The 20,993-nt window shown below is 53.7% G+C and overlaps 1 protein-coding gene across 2 annotated transcripts in view; it reads left to right on the top strand.

Moving 5' to 3' along the window:
* Positions 1-20,487, top strand: part of Atoh8 (atonal bHLH transcription factor 8) — a 28,969-nt gene extending 8,482 nt beyond the window's left edge. Inside the window, exons 2-3 of one of the 2 annotated variants that reach the window (XM_050132865.1) lie at positions 1,686-1,877; positions 19,809-20,487. In XM_050132865.1, the coding sequence (XP_049988822.1) occupies positions 1,686-1,877; positions 19,809-19,814 (198 nt within the window). In that variant the 3' untranslated portion in view covers positions 19,815-20,487. Of the gene's footprint in view, positions 1-1,685; positions 1,878-7,097; positions 9,625-19,808 lie in introns of those variants that run through there. The other variant, XM_050132864.1, reaches the window with a different exon arrangement.
* Positions 20,488-20,993: the final 506 nt, after the last annotated feature.

Here is a 20,993-nt window from a genome sequence, read left to right as displayed (position 1 = left end):
TCTGTCCCTAGAGGGATAAACTCATTCCTGGTTCAAAACCATTGACTTCAAAGAGCCGCTGCTCCCTAAATACTACAGCAACGGTTCTGTGTGGGCCCCATGCTCGGTGGAGTAATGCGGATACAGATGCTGTGTTTAGATGCCAAAGAGTTATGGTTAGGACCAGAGCCTTGGCTGCTGGTGGGACATTTCAACTGTTTGTGTGAAAGGCGGAGAGAAGGAACAGGTCCATTGGTTAGTAGCTGTCGGGTAGATTCTGAGGAGTTACATCCATGTTACAATGCCGTGTTCAGTTCCATGTCCGGTGGTCTGAGCTCTATGACAGCTCACATAGTACGTGTAGAGGGTGGAAGAAGTCAGAGGCTCCTCCTCTCAGCACACGCCCCTTTATAATTAGTGGGTGATTAGCTGCTGCTGAATCCCAGACTAATGAGTCAAGTCTGGTTGGGGCTGTTGGCATTTATTACGCACCTGTTGTGTGCTGTGCTTGGCAGTAACCCAGGTCCAGAGGGCATGGGAAAAGGGAAGAAAGAAGAAAACACACCACAGTTTTGTGTCTGTGTATCTGCACTGTCCCCCCCCCCGAAAATCTCCGGGGTCCCAGGAGAATGTATGATGTGTTTAAAATGTTATTTATTACTAAGTGTGCGCGTGAGTGGTGTGTGCATGTGGACATATTGCCATGGTGCACATGAGGGGGCAGAGGACAGACAGCCTGGGTACATGGGTCCCCAGGATTGGCCTCTGCTCTCGAGGTTTGCACGGCTACAGCTTTCAGCTCTCTTCTTTGGTCTGAATTCTCTGAAGGCAGGAGTTGAGGTTTGTCTGTTTGCTTGCTTGTTTCCAGGCAGGATCTTGCTCTGTAGCCCTGGCTAGTCTGGTACTCACTGTGTAGTCCAGGGCAGCTTCCAGCTCACAGTAGTGCTCCTGCCTCAGTTCCCCAAATGCTGTGCACCTCCATACTTGGCTGAGAGTCGTGTGTTTATTTTAAATTTATTTTTTAAGTTGTTTTGAGACAGGGTCACCTGTGACTTTCTGTGAACTTATGGAGCAGGCTGATTTTGAATTCTTGATCCTCCTCCTCTACCTCCTGAGTTCTGGGATTGTAGGCATACACTACCAGACCCACGGGAGTCAAGTTTTTATAGAGCATGGTGTCATACGCCTTTAATGCCAGCACTCGGGAGGCAGAGGCAGGTGGATCTCTGTGAGTTAGAGGCCAGCCTGGTCTACATCACAAGTCCAGCACACCCAGGACTGTATAGTGAGACTTTATCTTGAAAAAAAAATTTTTTTTAGTTGTTGAGGCATCAAGTGTCCAACAAAGTGAGTGTCAGTGGATGAGTGAGCACGTGAGAAAAAGCATCAGAAGTGGAAAGAATATCTGTCCCCGCAGAGGGAGGGAGGATGGGGCTCTGTCAGGGCAGAGATCTGTGGTACTTCATCTGTGTTCTTCCCCTGTCAAATGAGAATTCTGGCACACCCCGGAGTGTGGGAGTGGATGAGCCGGGATGTGGGAGTGTAAACTTCAGACGCTTAGCACAGGTCATAAATTCATGTGTCAGACCCAGACACACAGTATACAGGCTGCCTCTACCCCCCTGCCAGCCTACGGGCGTACTGAGGGGTGCATGTTCAGCAGAGACCTTTGCAGCTGCTCCTGATGCCTCCCCTGCCGTTCTCAGGTGCCGTGCTACTCCTATGGGCAGAAGCTGTCCAAACTGGCCATCCTGAGGATCGCCTGTAACTACATCCTGTCCCTGGCGCGGCTGGCTGACCTGGACTACAGCGCCGACCACAGCAACCTCAGCTTCTCCGAGTGTGTGCAGCGCTGCACCCGCACCCTGCAGGCAGAAGGACGTGCCAAGAAGCGCAAGGTATGCACCTGCACTCAGGCAGCAGCTTTGGGGGGCGGGGACCGTGAGGTGGCGATACCCTGTGTGCCCAGGATTCCCAAGCAGCTGGAGAGATCAACCTCTTGGAACGTCCTGGTGGACACCTCGGACTCAGGAATCCCCACCTCCCTGGGATCAGGGATGGGATCGTGGGCTTAAAGCTGCTGGGTGACGTTGGATAGCCTGGAGTCCCTAGGTTTGGGTTTGCTTGTTGTTTAAGTAAAGACAGTGGGTCCGCCTTTGAAGCTCTTCCTGCCCTTGTGTGATCTGAGGCCGAATTATCCATGTGGCCCTAACAGACGTTGCATCAGGATGATGCCTTCTGTGGGTTTGGGGAAGGTGATTTCATCCAGGGAATGGGGATGAAACCGCGTGGGGATTGATGATATCTGTCCATTCATTGATTTCATGTCTTCATCTTGGAGCTATTCACTGAGCAGCTTGCATAGGGCTATGAACTTCCTATGCAGTGATGGGGTGGTCAGAGAGACGTCCCTCGTGGAGCACAGACAGCGTGGCCCATGCTGGGGCAGGGGAAGGCCAGATGGAAGAATCACAGAGTAACTCTCCTGTCCAGGAGAGCTGGGCAGACATCTTACTGGAAATGACATTTGAGCTGGGAACAGCAAAGAGGCCACCAGGCAGATGACACAGTGGACAGCTCTGGAGGCAGAGTGGACAGCCTATGCTAGACCTGATGTATTTAAGGAAATCTGTGGAGGAGGAAAAGGATTGGGCACAACCATAGCTTCCTACATGTGTGATGCTTCAGGACATCCAGTCGGGGGCTAGGATTTAGCAGATTTTTTGTAGCTGCCTGGGTCTCTGGTCCCCTGTTGTGCATGGAAAAAGGCAGAGAGTGGGAGCCAGTCTGTCTGTGAGCCGCCTGGAGGTCCTGGGAACAGGAGCTGGGGACTCTGGTATCCTCATCCAATCCCCTGCTTCCATCCTCTTGGCCTGCCCCTCCCCCAGGCTCTTTTTAGGTAGGGAACCTATGGCTTGCCCTGATTTCCCAAAGGCTGCGGAGGCCCCAGCCAGGGAGGCCCTCCTCAGGGGGTGCTACCAGCCCTAATTGTACATTGCATTCCTGGGAGTGATTTAGCAGGGCCAATTAGGAGAGGCCCTCATCAAGTGGGTGAGAGAGGAAGCCCCACTGGCCACTCTGGGGCCAGCTTTCCTGCCTTCCTCGGGAGAGTGACATGGGTAAATGAAGGTGTGATTGATGGCCCCATGCCGCGTGCTCGGTGACAAAGGAAGTTGGTAAACTCTTGGTGAACTCCCGTGGCATTCAGCTGTTGGTGCGTGTCCCTCGGTGGTGCAGATAGGCAGCCTGGGCAGGCTCCTTACTTTCCCCTCTCCTCTCTGACTCCTCCCCACCTTTTTATACCCCCCCACCCCAAGCAGCGCCAGCCACCCCCCTCCGCTAGTCTTTTGATTGGAGTAGACAGTGCACCGCACTGCATCCCCAGCAAGGGGAGAAGGCCAGCAGAGAGAGGATGCCCCTCCGAGCCATGCTTTGGGAGTCCTATGACATCACAGAGCCCTTCCTGCAGCGCGGATGAGGCGATGAAGTGGTAGGTTATGGATGAGTTACACGGCAGCGCTGGCTGAGAGCTCTTTCCTAACCCCTCGAGAGTTTCCTTGATATTTGGAACTAGTCACTCACTCAAAGATAAAATGTGTTCATGGATCTCGAAAGAGAACGAGGAGACAGTCCTGTCTGTTTGTTTGGTGATTGGTTCGAGGATGCCTTCCCTATGTTCTGAGGTGGGGGATTCCTGTAGGAAGCACATATTTAGATATGTCCAGTCCACTCAAAGTAGAGCCTGGACCTCACTGTTCCCCTTGGCTCTTGTGGCCTCCCAGGCCCTGCTTCTGCTCAGGGTTCTCCTTCTTATGTAGAGAAACTACCTCTTTGAGAAGTCTCATGAGGCAAGAGGGGATGGAGGCTGTACTCTAGCTCCAGGGCTCAGCACTGCCATGGCACAGGCCGGTGTCTGCCCCTTATAGGGCATGCAACCACTGCAGGAGCCCTTAAGCAGGTGATAGAAGGGGATATTGAAGTCCCCCTGTGTACACCTACTCCAAATACCGTACCCTCTTTGTGATAGCCATGGGGGTGTAGATGAGAAATAGTTTGCCACATAGTCCCTGCCACCTAGTGGCAACAGGACATTGTGGTTGGAGGATTTGGAAGCTAAGCATGATGATAGTGGAAGAGACAAAATCTCATGAAAAATTCTTGTTCTCCACATGGGTCTCCAGCCACCAGAAGCCATGGATAGAGTCTGCTCTGCCATTGGGAGGACCGGGCAGATTTGCCCAGAGCCCTGTTGGGCCCTAGAGAGTATAAAAAAGTAAGAACTAGAACCTTCCATGCAGGTGTCTGCTTTGCCCTTTCTGGGTCTAGAGTAGCATGTGGATCCATGCCCTGGGCTTGTCGTTAACATCCCCCTCGAGGAGGCTCTGGAATAGGGCACATGGGTCTTAGCGAGCTCTGAATGACATCGTGAGTTTGTGCCCTCCACTTGGCTTCTGGGCAACTCAGGAGCACTAGGGGCCCTTGCTGTTCTTCCATGAAATATGGGATGACCATCCCAGGCTCCTCCTACCAAGGCTGAGTCGCGGTTGGTTGCTGGCCCCTTCATATGTCTGTAGGGGATAACTTCCTGATTCCCCTCTGCCTTTGTTCCTTTCTGTCGCTGTAACAGAATACCACAGCCTGGGTAGTTTGTGAAGAAGAGAGGTTTATTAACTCTTGGGTCTGGGCTTGGCAGTAGTCCAGTGTGGGCTCCTGATGATAAGGGCTTTCTTTGCTTTATCTAATCTGGCCAAGGGCATCACACAGTCAGACAGCAAGCGTGCGAGCTCAGGTTTCTCTCTCACTGACAAAGCTAGTACTGTCGCACAGGGCCCCACCTTGGTGACCTCATCTCATGTAATTAACTCCTAGAAGTCCCTGCCCCCATGTTATTGACATCATGAGATCTGGAGTTGAGTTTCCAATACATGTAATTAGGGCACATGTGTTGTGAAATTGAAACCCCATTACAACTCATTTATATTAAAAATTTAATTCTTGGAGGCGGGGAGGGACGTGTGCTGTGCTTGTGGAGGTCGTCAGAGGAAAACTTGTTGGTTCTCTCTTTTCTACCACGTAGGATCCGGGGATAAACTCAGTTCGTCAGGCTGGGTGGATGGCATGTTCACACTCTGAGCCATCGCAACAGCTGCCTGACTCTGCTCATTTTAACTGAAGTTTAAAAACTTAAGCGGTGCCTAGCAAGATAGCTCATACTTGTAATTTCAGCATTCTGGGAGCTGAGGCAGGAGGATTGCCAAGAATTCCAGGACAGCTCCGGCTACAGAGGGAGCCTCCCTAAAAAGCCCTAAGTGGAAAGAGTAGTTCTGACTTGAGACCACCAGGAAGGGCGGCAAGAGGCTGGGGGCAAAGACTGCTGTCTGTGAACAGATGTCTGCTCTGCCTCTGTGATGCTGGTGGTCCTGGCCACTGTCACTGGTGACAGTTTGAGCTGGCGGATTGCTCCCTGAGCGACCATGGCCCTGAGAAGCTGGTAACCCTCCTTCAGGATATCTTTTTGAGAGCCTGGGTCCAGTGGCTCCTGACCCCCGACCCTGTGAGTCACCCTGCCCTTCAGGTCTACAGTAGGGAGAGTCAGCATTGAATTGGTCCACCCCTCTGTCCATCGCAGCCCTTCATCAGCCACTCTCCTTGACTAGTTGTGAGTTCCCCCCTCATATGCCTCATACGCCCTAGCAATGCAGAGAGCCCCGTGAGAGGCCGCTCAGTAGCAGCAGGGCAGGACGGGAGGAGGGAAGGCCCCAGGGAGGGCTGGCCCACCTCTGTGTGCTGTGCAGGAGCTAAGCACCTGGTCCTGCACCTTGCTCCTGCAGCTTCAGCTGCTATAGAGGCGGCTTCTGGGAGCCTCTCAGGGGGAGGAGGAAGACAGAGAACCAGAAGGAGGACCGACCTGTTCCTTCATACCTGGGCTCAGTGCGACTTGCCCAGCCTATGGAATAGGAGTTCCCCCAGTCTAGAGCACCCCCTTGCAGGGATTTCAGGTACTCAGTTACTTCTCCTGCTGACATCAGTGGAGTTCTTTGAGTCTTGGGAATGAGTGGTCATTAAGCCCCTGCTGTAGCTGCTCCCAGACGGTGGGGTGGGGTGGAGGACAGGACAAGCAGCAATCCATTGAGGAAGCCAGGTTACCAGCCTGCCTGTGTGGCCTGCAGGGCTAGGAAGTGAAGAAGCAGCCCCTCTTGGTGTGGGTGCCTGGGAGTCTGAGAGCTCTCAGGCAGGTGAAGGTTTTCAGACAGTCCTCTCTGTCTGCTGCCACCTGGGGGAGCTTTTTAAGGTGATGGCAGGTGGGGTAACAGACCGTCAGTTCTGGCGATGGACCAAGGGCAGACTGGTTTTGAGTGGTCGTCAGTGCTGGAGAGGGGAGTGTCAGTATGAGCTTTGGGTGTTCCGGGATGCTTCCTATCCAGGTGGCTGAGGCCTGGACAGTCCTTTTGTGGGCTGCTCACAGAGCCTGGGTACGTGTGGCATAGTCTCAAGAGACCCTCCCTGGCAGGGTTCAGCTCCCCCAACTCTGTGTGGTTCTGAGCACTCACTGGGGGCCCTGTCCTAGCCTTGTCCCCAACCTGCCTCAGAAGTGGTCACTCCCACAGTGCCTGGCTCTCCCCTTCTGTGAGGCCTTCCTCCGGGCACTGACTACTTCCCACGTGAAACTCGGAGGCAGGCCAGAGTGGCTCTCAAATCCAAATCCTCTAGGATAAGTCATTGAGTTAAATGCCATTTGCTTTCAAAGCCTGTGGAGCCCCTCTACACTGGGAAAAAGGAGAGGTGTGTGGGAAAGCCCCATCCAGTTCCCCTCCAGTCATAAAAATGGATGCAATTTATTTTTTCTGGCATTCCAATTACATAGATGTTTGTCGCCAGCTGTTCCAACACGGAGGGTTCTTTCAGCTGCCATTTCTTCTCTCACATTTGACTCTGTCAGGCCACAAGTCTGGCAGGGCCCGGGTTGGAGGGATCGTTAGCTGGGGGCCTCCCAGGTGAACTGGGCCTGGCTTTCTTTGCCATGGTCTGTGATGTTCCCTGGGTGGTCTTAGTGAGGCAGAGGCTGGGGTGCTGCTGTCCCAGCCCCATGGATCAGAACTCCGCCTTTCACCCTACAGTGTCGGATATGAGTGAAGACTCAGGAGCCTTGGTGTAGTGAGAAGGCAGCAACTACCCCGCATGCGCAGACAGCATGCGCAGACATGAAAGCCGTCTCCGCTGTACGAACTCGCCGTGCTTCGGACATGGATACAGAAAGAAGTCTGTAGAACGGGGATGAGCCCCTGGAGTCCTACGCCTCTCAGGAGTGCTGTCGTCCCTGACATGTTTGTGTTTAACTGTGAAGTCAGCAAAACGTAGGACGTGGGGGCTAGACCAGGTTTTAAACTCTGGCAGTGGCACTTCTTTCTTGGTGCCCCTGGAATTGTTATTTAACCTCTCTGATCCTGAGGTCTCTTCACTACGAAGCAAGAACAGCTTTCCTATTCTGATGGGAATAAACAAAGCTGTGTATCAGAAAGGGGCTGTCCTTGTCTCTAAAGGGGAAATCTCTGAATTTACAGCTGCAGGTGACAAGTTCGAATCCAGCCCTAGGAAGGAGCATCTCCGGAAAGGGCAGGACCCAGGGCCGGCAGAAGAGGACTTGTCCTTTCGAGTTAGAGATTCTCCCGTCTCTAGCACTTGACGGAAACATTGTTTCTGTCCTTTAAAGTAAGGCCAGCAAGCAGTCAGTCCATAAATCCTAGATTTCAAAGGGCGCGGATCTATACCAAGAAACCTAGGCAACATTTGGTGCCGAAGAACGCCAATAAACAGACGACATCAACAGACACCAGCCATATGGAGAGGACCACTGTGCACCAGGCACTGCACCTACCATTTCTACCCCTGTTAATAATACTCGTGAGTCAGGGGCACTGCCCATACTGCACAGAGTGGAAACTGAGGCCAAGAGAAGGCCTGGGCCATCTAAGAAGTAGGCTTTCTTGCTCTTTCACCCCTGAAGTTTGCCCAGGAGCACCAACTGCCCCCCCCCCTCCCAAGTCCTGTGCCATACCCACTTGGAGCCTGTGTGGAAATAGTCATCTGTAGCACGTGTGGAGGTTCCATTTAGCTTCAGGGAGCCAATAGCCCGCTGGTGGTGGCAAGGAGTGGGGTGGACCGGGATTCGGGGGCGGAGGGGGGGTGTCATCAGCTCCAAGCACCCCCAGGGCTGCGCCGCCAGTGAGGCCTGACACCAGGTTAAGTCGCCTGGCGGCCTTCGGCTGCAGCTGGGAGCGCCGCCTGGTTCCCATTCGGTGCTGTGGTTTTGATTAGCTGCTGGGAGAGGCAGCCCTGGCTGCAAGTCTATGGGAGCTCCGCAGGAACAGCGGGTCCCCCCCCCAGGCCGCCCGCCCCCCCTCCTGGCAACCCCAGACTCCAGATGTTCCGAGCGCTCGCTGGGAAGGCCTGCTGGCGCCACGGAGGGCAGAGGGCAGGGAAAGCACGCGAGCTGGAAGCCCAAGAACTCAGTCACCGCAGGCCTTGGCAGCCCGCCCGGCCCTCCGCTGGCACATTCCCCAGCTCTCCCCTGGCCATCTGTTCCCAAAAAGCCCTTTCAGAACCTCATCATCACTCAGGATACAACAGCGCGAGCAGCTGGTTTGGAGGCAGCAGCGAAAACCGTGCAAAAGGTTCTTTGTGAGAGAGGAAACTCGCTTATGAATAACAGGGCTGGATGCCGTAAAAGTTGGCGGCTGCAGTCCGTGTTTCTCAGGCGCCGCTGTTTGCTCTTGACTTTTTATCTCTGGTTTTTATTCCTCCCCACCCCCACGCCCTTGTTTGCTTTCAGAGTTTTTCTTCCTTTTCTGGCACCAGGTGTCAGTTCTTCTTCCTTGGGAGTACCTGACGGCCACCTAATAAGTTCTTAGGGTTCTGTCAACTGTTTTTGGTCTCAAAGCTGTTAACCCCGAGGCTAGTGGGAAGTGACTGCTTTCCCCTGGCTAGGAAGAGACTGGCAAGCAAGAAGGTCAGGGTGTCTAATGGGAGGGTAGCAGCTGGGGAGCCGGCTCAGCGGTCCAGAGTTCCCACCGCAGCACGGTCATTAAGAGCCGAGTGTGGCCACCATGCCGTGGTAAAGCTCTGGGAGAGACCCTGTCTCAAAAAAGAAAGGGAAATGATGTGCAGAAGTGAGGGACATGTCCTGATGTTAACCTTTGTCCCCCACGTCCCTGTCATGGGTGAGCGCACACACACACCTGGATCTGCGTGGCTAGGTCCTGGCCTGTTCATTGCTGAGGTGTCTCCAGAAGTCCTGGTCCTAACTTGTCGTCCTTGGAGGTCTAACTAAACAGGGGCATTGAGGTGGAAAGTCATTCCATTGTCACCCCGACTGACCCCAGCGTGCAGAAGCAAGCATTGTACCCGCAGGGGCTGGGTTGAGACCACCACGGGCTCGTCAGAAAGCAGCACAGGGGAGCCTTTGGGAGAACGGTGGTAGCCATAAACACCCCAGTGCCTGGGCCCCCACAGCTGACTGCAGCGTGACGTGAGGGCCTTTTTAAAGAACCGGCTGCTGCCACTGTCGCCGCCAAGCGCTTCTGGGACATGTCTGCTCAGAATCTGGGCACCCTCTGGGAACAGTCACCAGGTGGCCTGTCCTGGCGGTGGGGTCCTGGGCAGGGCTAGCAGCTAGGATGAAAAGAGAGAAGAGCAGTACTTCCCCGTCTCCCTGGCACCCCTTGGGACGGGGATCAGGGTCAAGACTGCCCTGTAGGGGTGGAGCTGGGGACTTCTGATGTCAGTGCAGTGATGGGGTGGGGGGAGGGCAGGGCTGGAGTTCCCTTGGCTTCCTCAGTTCCCTGACTGCTCCGCTGTTTGCTGCCTCCCTGCTGTCCCTTCAAGAGCCCTGAGTCTGTCAGCCCCTCACTCAGCCGCTTGAAGTGGCTGCCTGCGGCCTGTTTCCCCAAGTCCAGCATTCAGGTCTTTGGAGAGCCTGTTGTGTTTCTTCTGAGCTTTCTTTAAACCTCTCACCTCTTTCCTCCTGCCTTACCCTCCGCTTTCCTCCCGCCTACAGCGGGGCAGATAGGGCAGGACCAGAGGTTTATTTTATCATAATTTCTGGGCCATTAATCTCATGTCCAGAGGGGCTTGGCGCCAGCCCTTCGTCCTCCCTGTGTGGCCTCTATGGGGGTGGGGGTGTCTGAGTCTTAGTCTGGACTGGTCTTAGTGCTGCTTTGGGGACCATGAGATTTCGTTCAAGAGTCTCAGGCTTACTGGAAAGAGGGTTCAGAGGTTAAGAGCACTGACTCGTCCTCCAGAGAACCAGGGTTCAATTCCCAGCACCCAGGTTCCCAGCTCACAACTGCCTGTAATACTCCAGTCCCAGGGGGTCCACAGCCCTCTTCTGGCCTCTGGGTGCACTTCACACATGTGGTACACAGATGCACACAAGACAAACATTTTTAAAAAATGTCTGTGGCTCATGCTGGGAGGTGCTCCAGGGGCTGGCCAGGGATGGACAGTTGAAAGGATATAAATTTGGCTTGTGAATTCTGTTCCTCCCCAACATTTTCCACACGAGGATTCGGCTTTCCTGAGGACCTAGGACAGAAGAGTGACTGCTGATCTTATGTCCCTGGGGACAAGGTGGCACTGGCCCCGTGACCAGGAATTGATTTCAGTTCTAGCTTTCCAGAGGACAGGGTTTGGGGCACTGCGTAGTCCTGATGGCCCTCAGTGGAGGCCTAGAGCAGGGCGGGTTGACTGGCCCTGGCCCAGGTTGTCCCCTTATGCCCACCCCAGGCCTGATAACAGCTTCTAGGAGAAAACACAAGCCCTTCCCTCCTTGATTTCCCAGTGTAAGTGTTTCTAAATGACAAAGGTAGGAGCCAGTCCCTCCTTGAAAACACCCATGCATGAGTGCCCCAATCCTGGGCCAGCAGTCCAGCAGCTCCAACTCCAACAGAGTCCTCCAGAGCCCACCCCAGACGTTCTGCTGGAGGCCAGGGGCAGCTTCCCTCACCCGTTCAGGGTTCCCAGGTATTCTACACAGGAAAGACAATGTCAGACTCAGCAGGACTCCTGACTGTCCCCTACCGCCACCCCCACCCCTGATGACGCAGCCCCAAGTTTGCTAAGACCTCCTGGACTGCTCTGGGCACATGCTAACCTTGTGTAACCCTCCCAGCCATCTGATCTAGCTCTGCCTCCCTCCCACTTCCTCCAGGAAGCCCTCCTGGATTCCTACTCTGGTTTCCTCATGGGGCCTGTAGGACAGCTTTAGGGATCCAGGCTTCTTTTTCTATCTTCCTCATGACTACACCGTGGCTGCCATAGGGCCAAACACTTCAGCCTCAGAGTACACCCAGAATATGGGTGAGGAGAAGACCAAGATGAAGGCTTCTTTAGTGCAGTGGGTTCTGCCTAGATATCGCCTACCTTCCCCGAGGAGTGGCTCTCCTTGAACCCGAGAAAACCATCAGGGCCTGTCCAGGGAGAGCAGGGAGTGGCCCCTCCACAAGTCAACCCAGCAGAGTTGACTGGACAGGGCCGGTGTTGTGTCCTTGACCACCGTGGCAGATACCTGTTTCCCTAGCTCACCTAATACTAACCACATCCTTACAAAGCTGGTGCCCCAGCCTCGCTTTCAGCTGTTCACCTATGTTCAGAGAACATAGGTGGCCAGCTCCCCAGCGCCCTTACACCTCTGTACAGTCACTAGGTGTTCTGCGGTTCGCAGAATCCCTCACATCATTTCCGGATCCCACCACCTTGTGGGGTCTCTGTTATTTAGGAGTTATGAGATGGTACAAAGTCACCCAGGCCAGAGCAAGGCAAAACTGGGCAGGACCCACGCAGGCTGGTCCATCAGGCTATGACCACTGCCCTTTGACGCACCCCTCCCTTTGGGCTGCCTAGCAGTGTGGGCTCTGGGGATGGGGGTCTGCACTTCAGCAAACAGTTTGTGCATGCTCTGAGCTTGGGTGTTAACTTCAGCAAGCAGAATCTTCCTCCTGAGATGCAGATACAGCTGTCCTGGGGGCAAGGGCTGGAGGGTACAGTGGCTATAAAAAGGTTTTCTCAACTACAAGTCAGAAGGGGTCCTGGAGGACAGGGCTGGCTCATCTGAAAAGTGACCAGGAGAAGCCAAGTGTCATCCTAGCCTGGGGCATTCCCAAGAACTGACTCTAATGCAGGGAGAGAACTCAAGTCTGTTGAGAGAGAGAGAGAGAGAGAGAGAGAGAGAGAGAGAGCGAGCGCGTCTGCGTGTAGGCGTGTACGCTGTGCACATCTGTCGGGATCAGATGGAGGTCTCCTGCAGACTGTACCATTTTCTAAGGTGGGAACAAGGTTCATTTCAGAGTGCAGTTATTGATGGTTTGAAACTCTGCCTTCAGAGATCAGGAGCCACTAGAGCTGGCCCTGTGGTGGCAGGGAAGGCAGAGACAGCTGGGCCTGTGGAGCTGCTCAGAGCCCAGCAAGAACGGGGGTGGGGGTGATAGGCATTTCTGGGGGTCAGCTTCCCATCACAGTAGCAATGCTCCACACCTCTCTTTCCTGTTCTCCTACCCCTAAAACCTTGAGCAGGAAGGACACCGATAGGTTATTTATAATAGGTGGGCTACTTTGTACCTTCCCCAACATACGTACATTAACCTTTATATATACACACGCATACACACATACATGCATACACACATACATACATTTTTGGTCCATGTAACCCAAGATGTCTCCCAACTTCTATCTAGTAGAGTATGACCTTGAACTTTGTTCCTCCTGCCTCTGTCTCCCCAGAGCTCAGATTACAGACATGCTCCAAGCCAGTCGCGTCCTCAGTGCTGGGATAGAACTAGGGCTTTGTACATGCGAGGCAAGCACTCTGACAACTGAGCTACATCCCAGCTCATATAATTGTACTTCTTCGGTCTTTTTCGATCCCTGGGTAGAAGATGATGGAGATGACCCAAAGGGCCCTGCGCTTTTATTGAAGACGGAGTGAGTCTCAGGCTCACTCAGGCTTCGTCCGAGGCCCTAGGATTACTTCAAAGAGTAAAACAGAGGCCTCACCCTGGAGATCAGAGCTAAACGACACAAATGTGATCACTGAAAATCGAGAGGGGGCCCTGTGTGGACAGGAGTACGCCATACTTAGTGTGCGTGTGGCCCTTAACACCTTGACCCCCTTGGTGCCCGGGCTCTGAGCAGCCAAACAGAAACAACCTGTTGGAGCAAGGCCACCTCTGGGAGCCGGTGCCGAGCTGGCCAGTGGTCACAGCACCAAGAAAGAAGCAGAAGCCATTTCGTGCTGGAGCAAAAGGCTCCATGAGTGGCAGGGGCCGTGAGTGGCAGGGGCCCAGGGACCTGTGCAGACAGGTGATACTCTTGGGCTTGACCCTGTTATCCAGGAAGAAGTTAACTGACGTGCTCAGGTCCTACAGCTGGGAGATGTCAGACTCAGAATGCAGACGCCCTGACGCCACCGGTTGGCACCTTTAATCGCTACAGTGGATTGCTTGCTGGGCGGGTGGCACTCCATGTGTGGACGTCTATGAAAGGAAGGAAAGAGTCATTTCCCTCAGCTCATTCTTAGCCTTTCCTTAGCATAGCTAGAACCTCCTTTTATGGTGTAATTGATAGGGTGTCAGGGAAGAATGAGCCCTGAAGAAATGTCCCCACCTGTACCCACATCCTACAGTGCTCCGGATTCTAGCTAAGGCATGGGCTTAAGGATATTAGAAGAGACAAGGGAAGCGGGTCTCTCGCTCTTGTTAAAACCGTCTTTGCAGGCTAGGGATAGTTCAGTTGGTGGTCCTTGCCTAACACGTGTGAAGCCCTGAATTTGACCCCAGTATCAGAAGTATTGACTAATGCCTCCAACCCCAGCACTTAGGAGGTAGAGGCAGGAGAAACAGAAGTTCTAGTATATAGCAAGTTTGAGACTACCCCAGGCTACTAGTGAGATCTTATTCTCAATAAGTAAGTAAATAAATAAGGAAATAAAACAAAACTCCATGTTTTTGTGGAGCTCCAACTGGCTCTTGCTGAAATCACTTATTTGGGCTACACACACGCACGCACACGCATGCACACACGCACACACGCGTGGTCCATTCGCATCAGGCTCTCTCATGTCTTCTGGGTACAGATAGGAATTTTCACAGAGGCCTCCTGTCCAGCATGAATTGTTTTTCTGTGTTGCTCAGCTTTGCCCCCGGCTGTCACCTTGTTGGAAGGATTGGGAAAGTGGAGCTGAGATGCAGAAAAACAGAGTAGCTGTCCTCTCAGGGCAGATCGCTCAGGGTCCTGAAGTCCTGGCCACTCCAGAAGAGGCGAGCGTCTGAAGGTCAAAGCCAGGGTCTGCCTTGCTCTGCTGTTGTCTAGAAACGTGAGAGGCAAGAGCCGTAGCCAGCCTGGCAAGGATGGGTGTCTCCAAGGAGATGCTGTGCCCCTCCCTGTGTCTGTCATATTATTTAAGCACTGAGCCCCAAGAGATTGGAATTTCCCCAGGGACTAGGGTGTGTACACACGTAGGGTGTCGGTGAGGTCAGGCCCACTTAGGAAGACTGAGGAGTGGGGCTTTTCTACTTGGCTGGGCTCTGTCCACCCAGCCTGGTGCTGCAGGGTAAAGTCCCCAGCCCTTGGGGGGCTGCTGGGAATGAGCCCGCAGGACTGGAGGCAGCTGGGAAGCTGTAGCTACTGTGCCCTATAACATTGCCTGGGCCAGCTTTGCCCTTACAGGGCATCAGACCAAGAAAGACAGATAGACTGACAGACCCACAGAGACAAACACAGAAGAGGCCAAGAAAGAGTTGGCTCGGGGAGACACAGGCAGAGCTCTGAGAAACAGATCAGCAGCCAGAGAGAAGGCGTCAGCATGGCGTGGCAGTCCCCTGCAGGCCCTGGGGGCTCCTTGCCGGCTGTGGTCCTAGCTGTGGGTGTGCCAGGCCTCCCCTGCCACCAGCCAGGAGAAGGAAAAGGCTGAACACAGCTTGTCAGACCACTTCTCAGGAGAGACTGGAGCTGAGGTGGCGATGACGGGCCAGACCACACCTTAACAGAACTGCTGGTATACTTACCTCCGGTCCTCTCTGTTTAATAGATTTGGGGGTCACTGGACCTCTTTCTTCATTCCTTTTCCTACCCTGGCCACGGTCACTATCTATTTAATTAGCCCAGTCATGGCAGACGGCGGGAGTTAGTTTGTTGGGACTGCCAGGGCCCAGGCTCTGCCCACAGCAGCTCCAGCAACAGGGTGATTGTGCAGGACTCATTCGTCTGCTGAATGGACACAGTAACACCCACTTCCCAAGGGTTGTCTCAGTCAGTGTGAGCAAGGAATGAAACGGGAGGTTCCTGGCACGTGGCCATGCTTCTAAAAAGACCGCACTGAGCCCTAGTCCCTCACTCTCCTGTCAGGCCATGGGAAGATCAGGGTCCAAGGGCCATGCCCATTGGGAGTTCAGTGGAGGGGTGGGCAGAGTGAGCAGCTCCACTAACAGCATCCCAGGCTACAGACAGATGGAGGGAATGGGAAATAAAGGGCCTTGTTGGGAGTAACAGCTCATTCTTTCCGGGTGGGAGCTGGCGGGCATGAGGGGGTGACTTGAGCAGACCCTCAGTATCCTCTCCGGGGCAGTGCCAGCAAAAACACAAGCCATCGTCCCCACTGGAGTTTGCGTGTCCATGGGTAGGGTATTCCCACCAGTCTCCAGAGCCAGTGGGCAGAGTGCTGGTCCAGGTTGCCTGGGACTCAGCTCTACCTCTGACACGTTAGCATGGTTAGGGATCTTATGCCCACCTGCTCTCAGCTTCCAGCATTGTGTTACAACTGTTGCCCCTTACTGACGGGAAAGTCCACCTCTCTACCATTCCCTGGCTTAGAGGTCTGGTCTGGCTTCAGCAAAGGAAGGGTGTACCTTCTTGGATCCAGTAGTCTCGGTCTCGGGACCTAGGGCCTGTGGGTCACATACACTAGCCTCACAGACAGTCCAGGACAATGTCTTCCCCTGGGAATAGAGGGTACTGAACAGGGTTGACAGCTCTTCTGTGAGGAGAGACAGGAAGCAGGGCAGGGCCTCCGACTCAGTGTCTGTCACCAGGCTACCATGTGGCAGCAGCTCAGTACAACTGGTTGAATGAATACATTCTTCGCAAGCCTGACTCTCCTGGCTCCTAGAGGCTTCTTCTGTGACTTTGATGTCCTAGGCTCCCAGGAGATCTGAGGGTCCTCCCAGCCAAGACATAGGGTGGGCCACAGATTCCTATCATGTCCCTGTCCTATCTGTGTCCTCAGTAAACGGTGGCTAACTGCAACTGCTTCCAAATTCCCTGCCTGCCGCACGGTGTCCAGGTCAGGTGGGACAGCTAGCAATGGGTGGACTCTGCCTGTGGGCTCAGGACAAACCTGCAGTTCCAGCTCAGAAAAGATGTGAAAACAGACCTGGGCTGTTAGGGGGCTGGCTCAGCAGCAGTTATTCTCTGGCTTCTGTGCAGGCACACACACACCCACACACACTAAAGATAGAGGGAATGAGGGGCTGGGGAGGTGGCTCAGCAGTCACAGGTGAGATGCCGCCAAGCCTGAGGACCTCAGTTGCACTCCAGGAGGAAGGAGAGACCAACTCCTGCAAGCTGTCTCCTGGCTGACACGTGAGCCCTGTGGCCTGTGTGCGTGCGCACACATGCGCGAGCACGCGCGCGCACACACACACGTGCATTCACACACGCACATGCACACACACACAAGCACACACACACACACACATCCCGAGGCTTACCTGGAGGCCCCACAGCTGGCTGCCTTTGTGTAGCAGCGAATGGGGAAGATAAAGGACGGCAGCAATGTGCTTGATGGAGAATTCTTCCCCCTCCCCATGTTCCTATTGCATTGTAGCTTTTTAAGGTGCTTAAAAATCTGCTTGCTCTTTTTAGGACATAATATTTAAAAAAAAAACTCTCCAGATTTCAAACTCATTGGATATTTTTTCACACACGTGGAAGATTGTATCCAAATTGCTTATATGTAGAAAAATGCATGATTTGAAAAATGGTGGAAAAAATGGTTAAGTAGGTAATTGGACATTTTAGATGCACGATGAAGTTTTAAAACCTAAGAGAGAGCTGGAGACTGGAGAGATGTCTCAGTGGTCAAGGGAACTGGTGACTGTCACGGAGGACCCCCACGTGGTGGCTCACACAGTCTATAACTCAAGTTCCAGGCGATCTGATGCCTCCTCCTGGCCTCTGTGAGCACCAGGCACACGTGTGGTGCACACACATGCAAGCAGGCAGAATATTCACAGATACAAATAAATTATAACTTTTTATACACATGCACACGTGTGCACGTATGTGCAGCGGCACAAACATGAAGGCCAGAGGACAACTTGTGAATGCCGCCTTTCTCTGTCCTCCACTCGGTTTCCGGGGTGGATGTAGGCTGGTCACCAGCTTGGTGGCAAGCGCTTTCCCCTTTTGTGTCCACCTCACTGGCCTGAAATCAATGTTTAATGTTCCCAGAGTGACTTAATCACCCTGCATGACACAGGTCATCACGATAAGAAAGCAAAGGACTTAAGGCTGGAGATGCTCAGTAAGCCGAGGGGAGAAGGAGAAACTGAGGCGACAGATGAGCTGGCTGAGGTCGCTCTGAGTCACAGGAAAAGATTCGGTAAGGGACAGCCGGAGTAACGCCGGGTGCTGGATGTTCCCCCTGAGAAGGAACGTCCTGTGGTACGAGAGAGCTGCACTAATACACCGAGGCCTGATAGGAGTTGTGTTTGTTCTACACACTTTTACAGAGATGGCGCCGGCAGCTGGAGTTGTGCTGGGCATGGGGCTACCTCAGTCGACAGAGCTGTCCATTGGCCCCCGTGGGGCTGCTGTTCTGACCCCCAGATGAGTAGACAGGGTAAACGTGTTTGCGATGATCTCATTCGTCTCCATACTGACCGGATGGTAGCCATCAACCCAGGCATGCTGGAATAGCCAAAAGCAACAGTGTGCAACTGTGCTTGCTTCCTTGCCCTCTGCCCCAGCTGGTGGGTCCAGAGGAAGCAACCGACTGAATGAAGACTGAAGCTAACCCAGTCGTCTCCCTTTGCTGTTCTGGGGTAGGATGCTCAGAGCTGGGCATCCATCGTCAGCTCAGCCTGAGAGCTTGCAGGGCTTGTAGCTGGAGCCAGGCTGCCCTGGCCACCTTCGCAGTGTGGCTAGGAGAATGGTTCCAGCCCTCCGCTCCTTCTCCAGACCACAGTCAGGCTGGATGAGAAGGGGCTCCAGGCCCAGTCCACAGCAGGGCCCGCCCAGGCAGCCAGTGCCTGGATGACGTGGCCATAAACCATGCTGTGGACCACAGACCCTGTGCCATCCCCATGGGTTTCCTTTCCGCTACTTAATCCTTCTCCTCAGACTCCGTAACAAAAAGCAGATCTCTGTTGGGGCGAGCCGTGCACAATGGGCTGGGAGAATGCAAGCCTGGGATTTACCACATCAAGACCCTGCCTGCCTCTCACTTTTCCTTTTCCCCGGCTTAGCCACTATTAGCTGGACAGCCTTCCTCCCCCATGGCCTGGCTCACTCACCCTCCTTGGACCCTGCATCCAGCATGGCTCCAGCCTCTTAGTTTGGATCTTGGACCATGTCTTGGCTATGTTCCTACCAGTGTTCTGGGGCCTCCAAGGCAAGATATACAAGGGTCTGTGGTTAGCAGCTCTCCAGCTCCATGGTTTGACTCCTTACTGCTTGCTCTCCAAAGCCAGGCTTCAGTAAGAACAGCTTCTGTTGGGAGGAGAAGCAGGGCCCATCTGGGTTCAAATCCCGTCACTGCTGGTGTGGAGCACTCAGCCCATGCTCTGCATGGCCCAGAGGACCTGAACATGCCAGCGCTGTCAGATAGAAGGTTTGCTGGACTGTCAGCCTGTGCTGCTTGTTCAGGATTCTTGCAGAACGGGGAGCTGCACCAAGGTCTCTGGGTGTTTTTCCTATGTTCTGGGTGGATTCTTGGAACCCTCATGAACTTCCGTGGTCATTTTCACACACACACACACACACACACACACACACACACACACACACACACATTCAGGCTGATGCCCCAGTGTATTCTTGGCTTGTCCTCCTCTTCTGTCCCTTCCTGGAAGGTTAGACTTGGAAATGGCCTGACCCAGTAACTAATGGGTCTCAAGATGTCCCAGGTTCCTCACTCTTGGGCCCTCTGTGTCTTGACTTCATGATGTTCAGAATCACAGACCTCTGTTTGTTTGTTTTCTGGGTTAGGATTCTGCAGGTCCATTCTCATTTCTGCTTAGAAGGAAACGGAGGGAACGAATTATTGATGTCCCTCAGTTGAGTCATCTGTCAGAGGTGGGAGCCTAGAACTGGATAAGTGACTCTTCAGATCACCCGGGTGGCAGGTGGTGGTCCTCATGCTTGTGGCATGCTCTTGTCTAAACAGAACGGGGAAGATGGTACAAGTCATGGACAGACAGTTATTTCCATGGGAACCAGGGAGGCCCATCGTCCACCCATTCCAGCATCCTGTAGTAGCAGGACTGACTCTCATGTCTCGGATAGGTGTGAATCTGGGGTTCATGATGTCAGCACCAGGTGTCCCTCAGCTTACAAGGCTTGATGTCCTTGGTGTAGCAGTCCATGGAGGAGGAGAGAAGAGGAGCAGTATGTGCTTTGGGGACAGCTAGTCTTGGATCAAATCTGGCCCTAGTGTTTAATTGAAACTCTACCTGGGCAGGATGGGCTTAATGTCTCCAGAATGTTCCGTAAGTGTCGGCATCTAGCTTCAGGGTGAGTAGAGAATGTTCCTGATAATGTTTTCTTTTGTTTTTCAGGAGTGACCAGCCACAGACTGGACCACGGATACTGCTGTGGGTCTCTTCCCAGTCGGGCCTGAGGAGAAAGAAGCCGAGGCCACCAAGACAGCCAGCCTCATTTCCTGCCTTCTCCAAGATGCTACCAGATCCTCAGCCCACTTATTGCCTCTCAGGTTCACCAAGGACCAGGACAAGGGCAGCCTGCCTCCTCTCCGTCTCCTGCTGTCCACCAGCCATCCAGGGTTACTTCAGATTTTGCCTTCTGACTGGTGGTGCAGACTTTTGCCAAAGATTCTACAGAGATTGTCCAAGGAAACTATGGGGCGAAACCCCAACAGCGCAAAGCCACACCATTGCTGCCTGAACATTTCCACCTCAAGCCAAAGATGGATTAGCACTTCTGCCAGGAACTCATGCAAGGAGTGGACATTTGGTGACCTTCGGAAGCACTTAACCCTCTGAGCCAGTACTCTGTCTGTGCTGAACCCCGAGCTGGCTGGGTACAAGAAGGCTTTCTAGGGCTGTGACAGACAGGCTGGGTGCCTTGGTGTGGTAGAAGGCGGGGTCTGAGATCTTGTTTCTTCCCATTAGCCATCTAGGCCTCTGACCCTATGCCCAATATTCTTTGGGTCCTGGCTCCTTCCTGGACTCCAGGCCTCCTGAGAAGGAAGAAGGGGAGAATGAATAAGCAATATTGCCCCATAGCCCACCCAGGACATGCCCCAAGACAACCTGTCTGATGGTCTTTGCTCCCAGAGCCTGCTCCACCAGGTGCTCACCAGTGGCCAGTCTCAGGCTAGCACACGAGACAGCGTCCTGCTGTAGGTCAGCTGCCTTTGAACAGGCCAGGCAGGAGGACTTAGGGAGGAAGGGAGCAGGGGAATGAGCCAGTATTTGGGGAAGGGGGCATGTTCAAATGGAGTGCCTGCTCCATGTGCTACAGAGGCCAAAGCTGTTCACATCTGTGTGCAACCATCTGCTTCAAATTGAAGTAAAAGCTGCAACATATAAAGAAAGTACTGGTGTGTGTTGAGTGGACTTGGGGGGGGCAGGGGAAAGGACATTGGGTATTTGTTAGCTGGGGAGTGGGAGGGAGGGGTGGGGACCCCCACCATGGCCTTAGGCTAGACTGTGCTAACGAGGGCTGGCCAGGTCATGTGAGAAGCCCTCTCTATTTCACCCTGCACTTGGCCCCTCACCTCA

The sequence above is a fragment of the Alexandromys fortis genome, unplaced genomic scaffold (genome assembly GCF_014885135.2).
Source record: "Alexandromys fortis isolate MF-2015 unplaced genomic scaffold, M_Fortis_MF-2015_v1.1 scaffold_397, whole genome shotgun sequence".
NCBI classification, from domain to species: Eukaryota; Metazoa; Chordata; class Mammalia; order Rodentia; family Cricetidae; genus Alexandromys; species Alexandromys fortis.
Note: the sequence above shows the minus strand (reverse complement) of the source record. Positions and strands in the feature narration are given on the sequence as shown.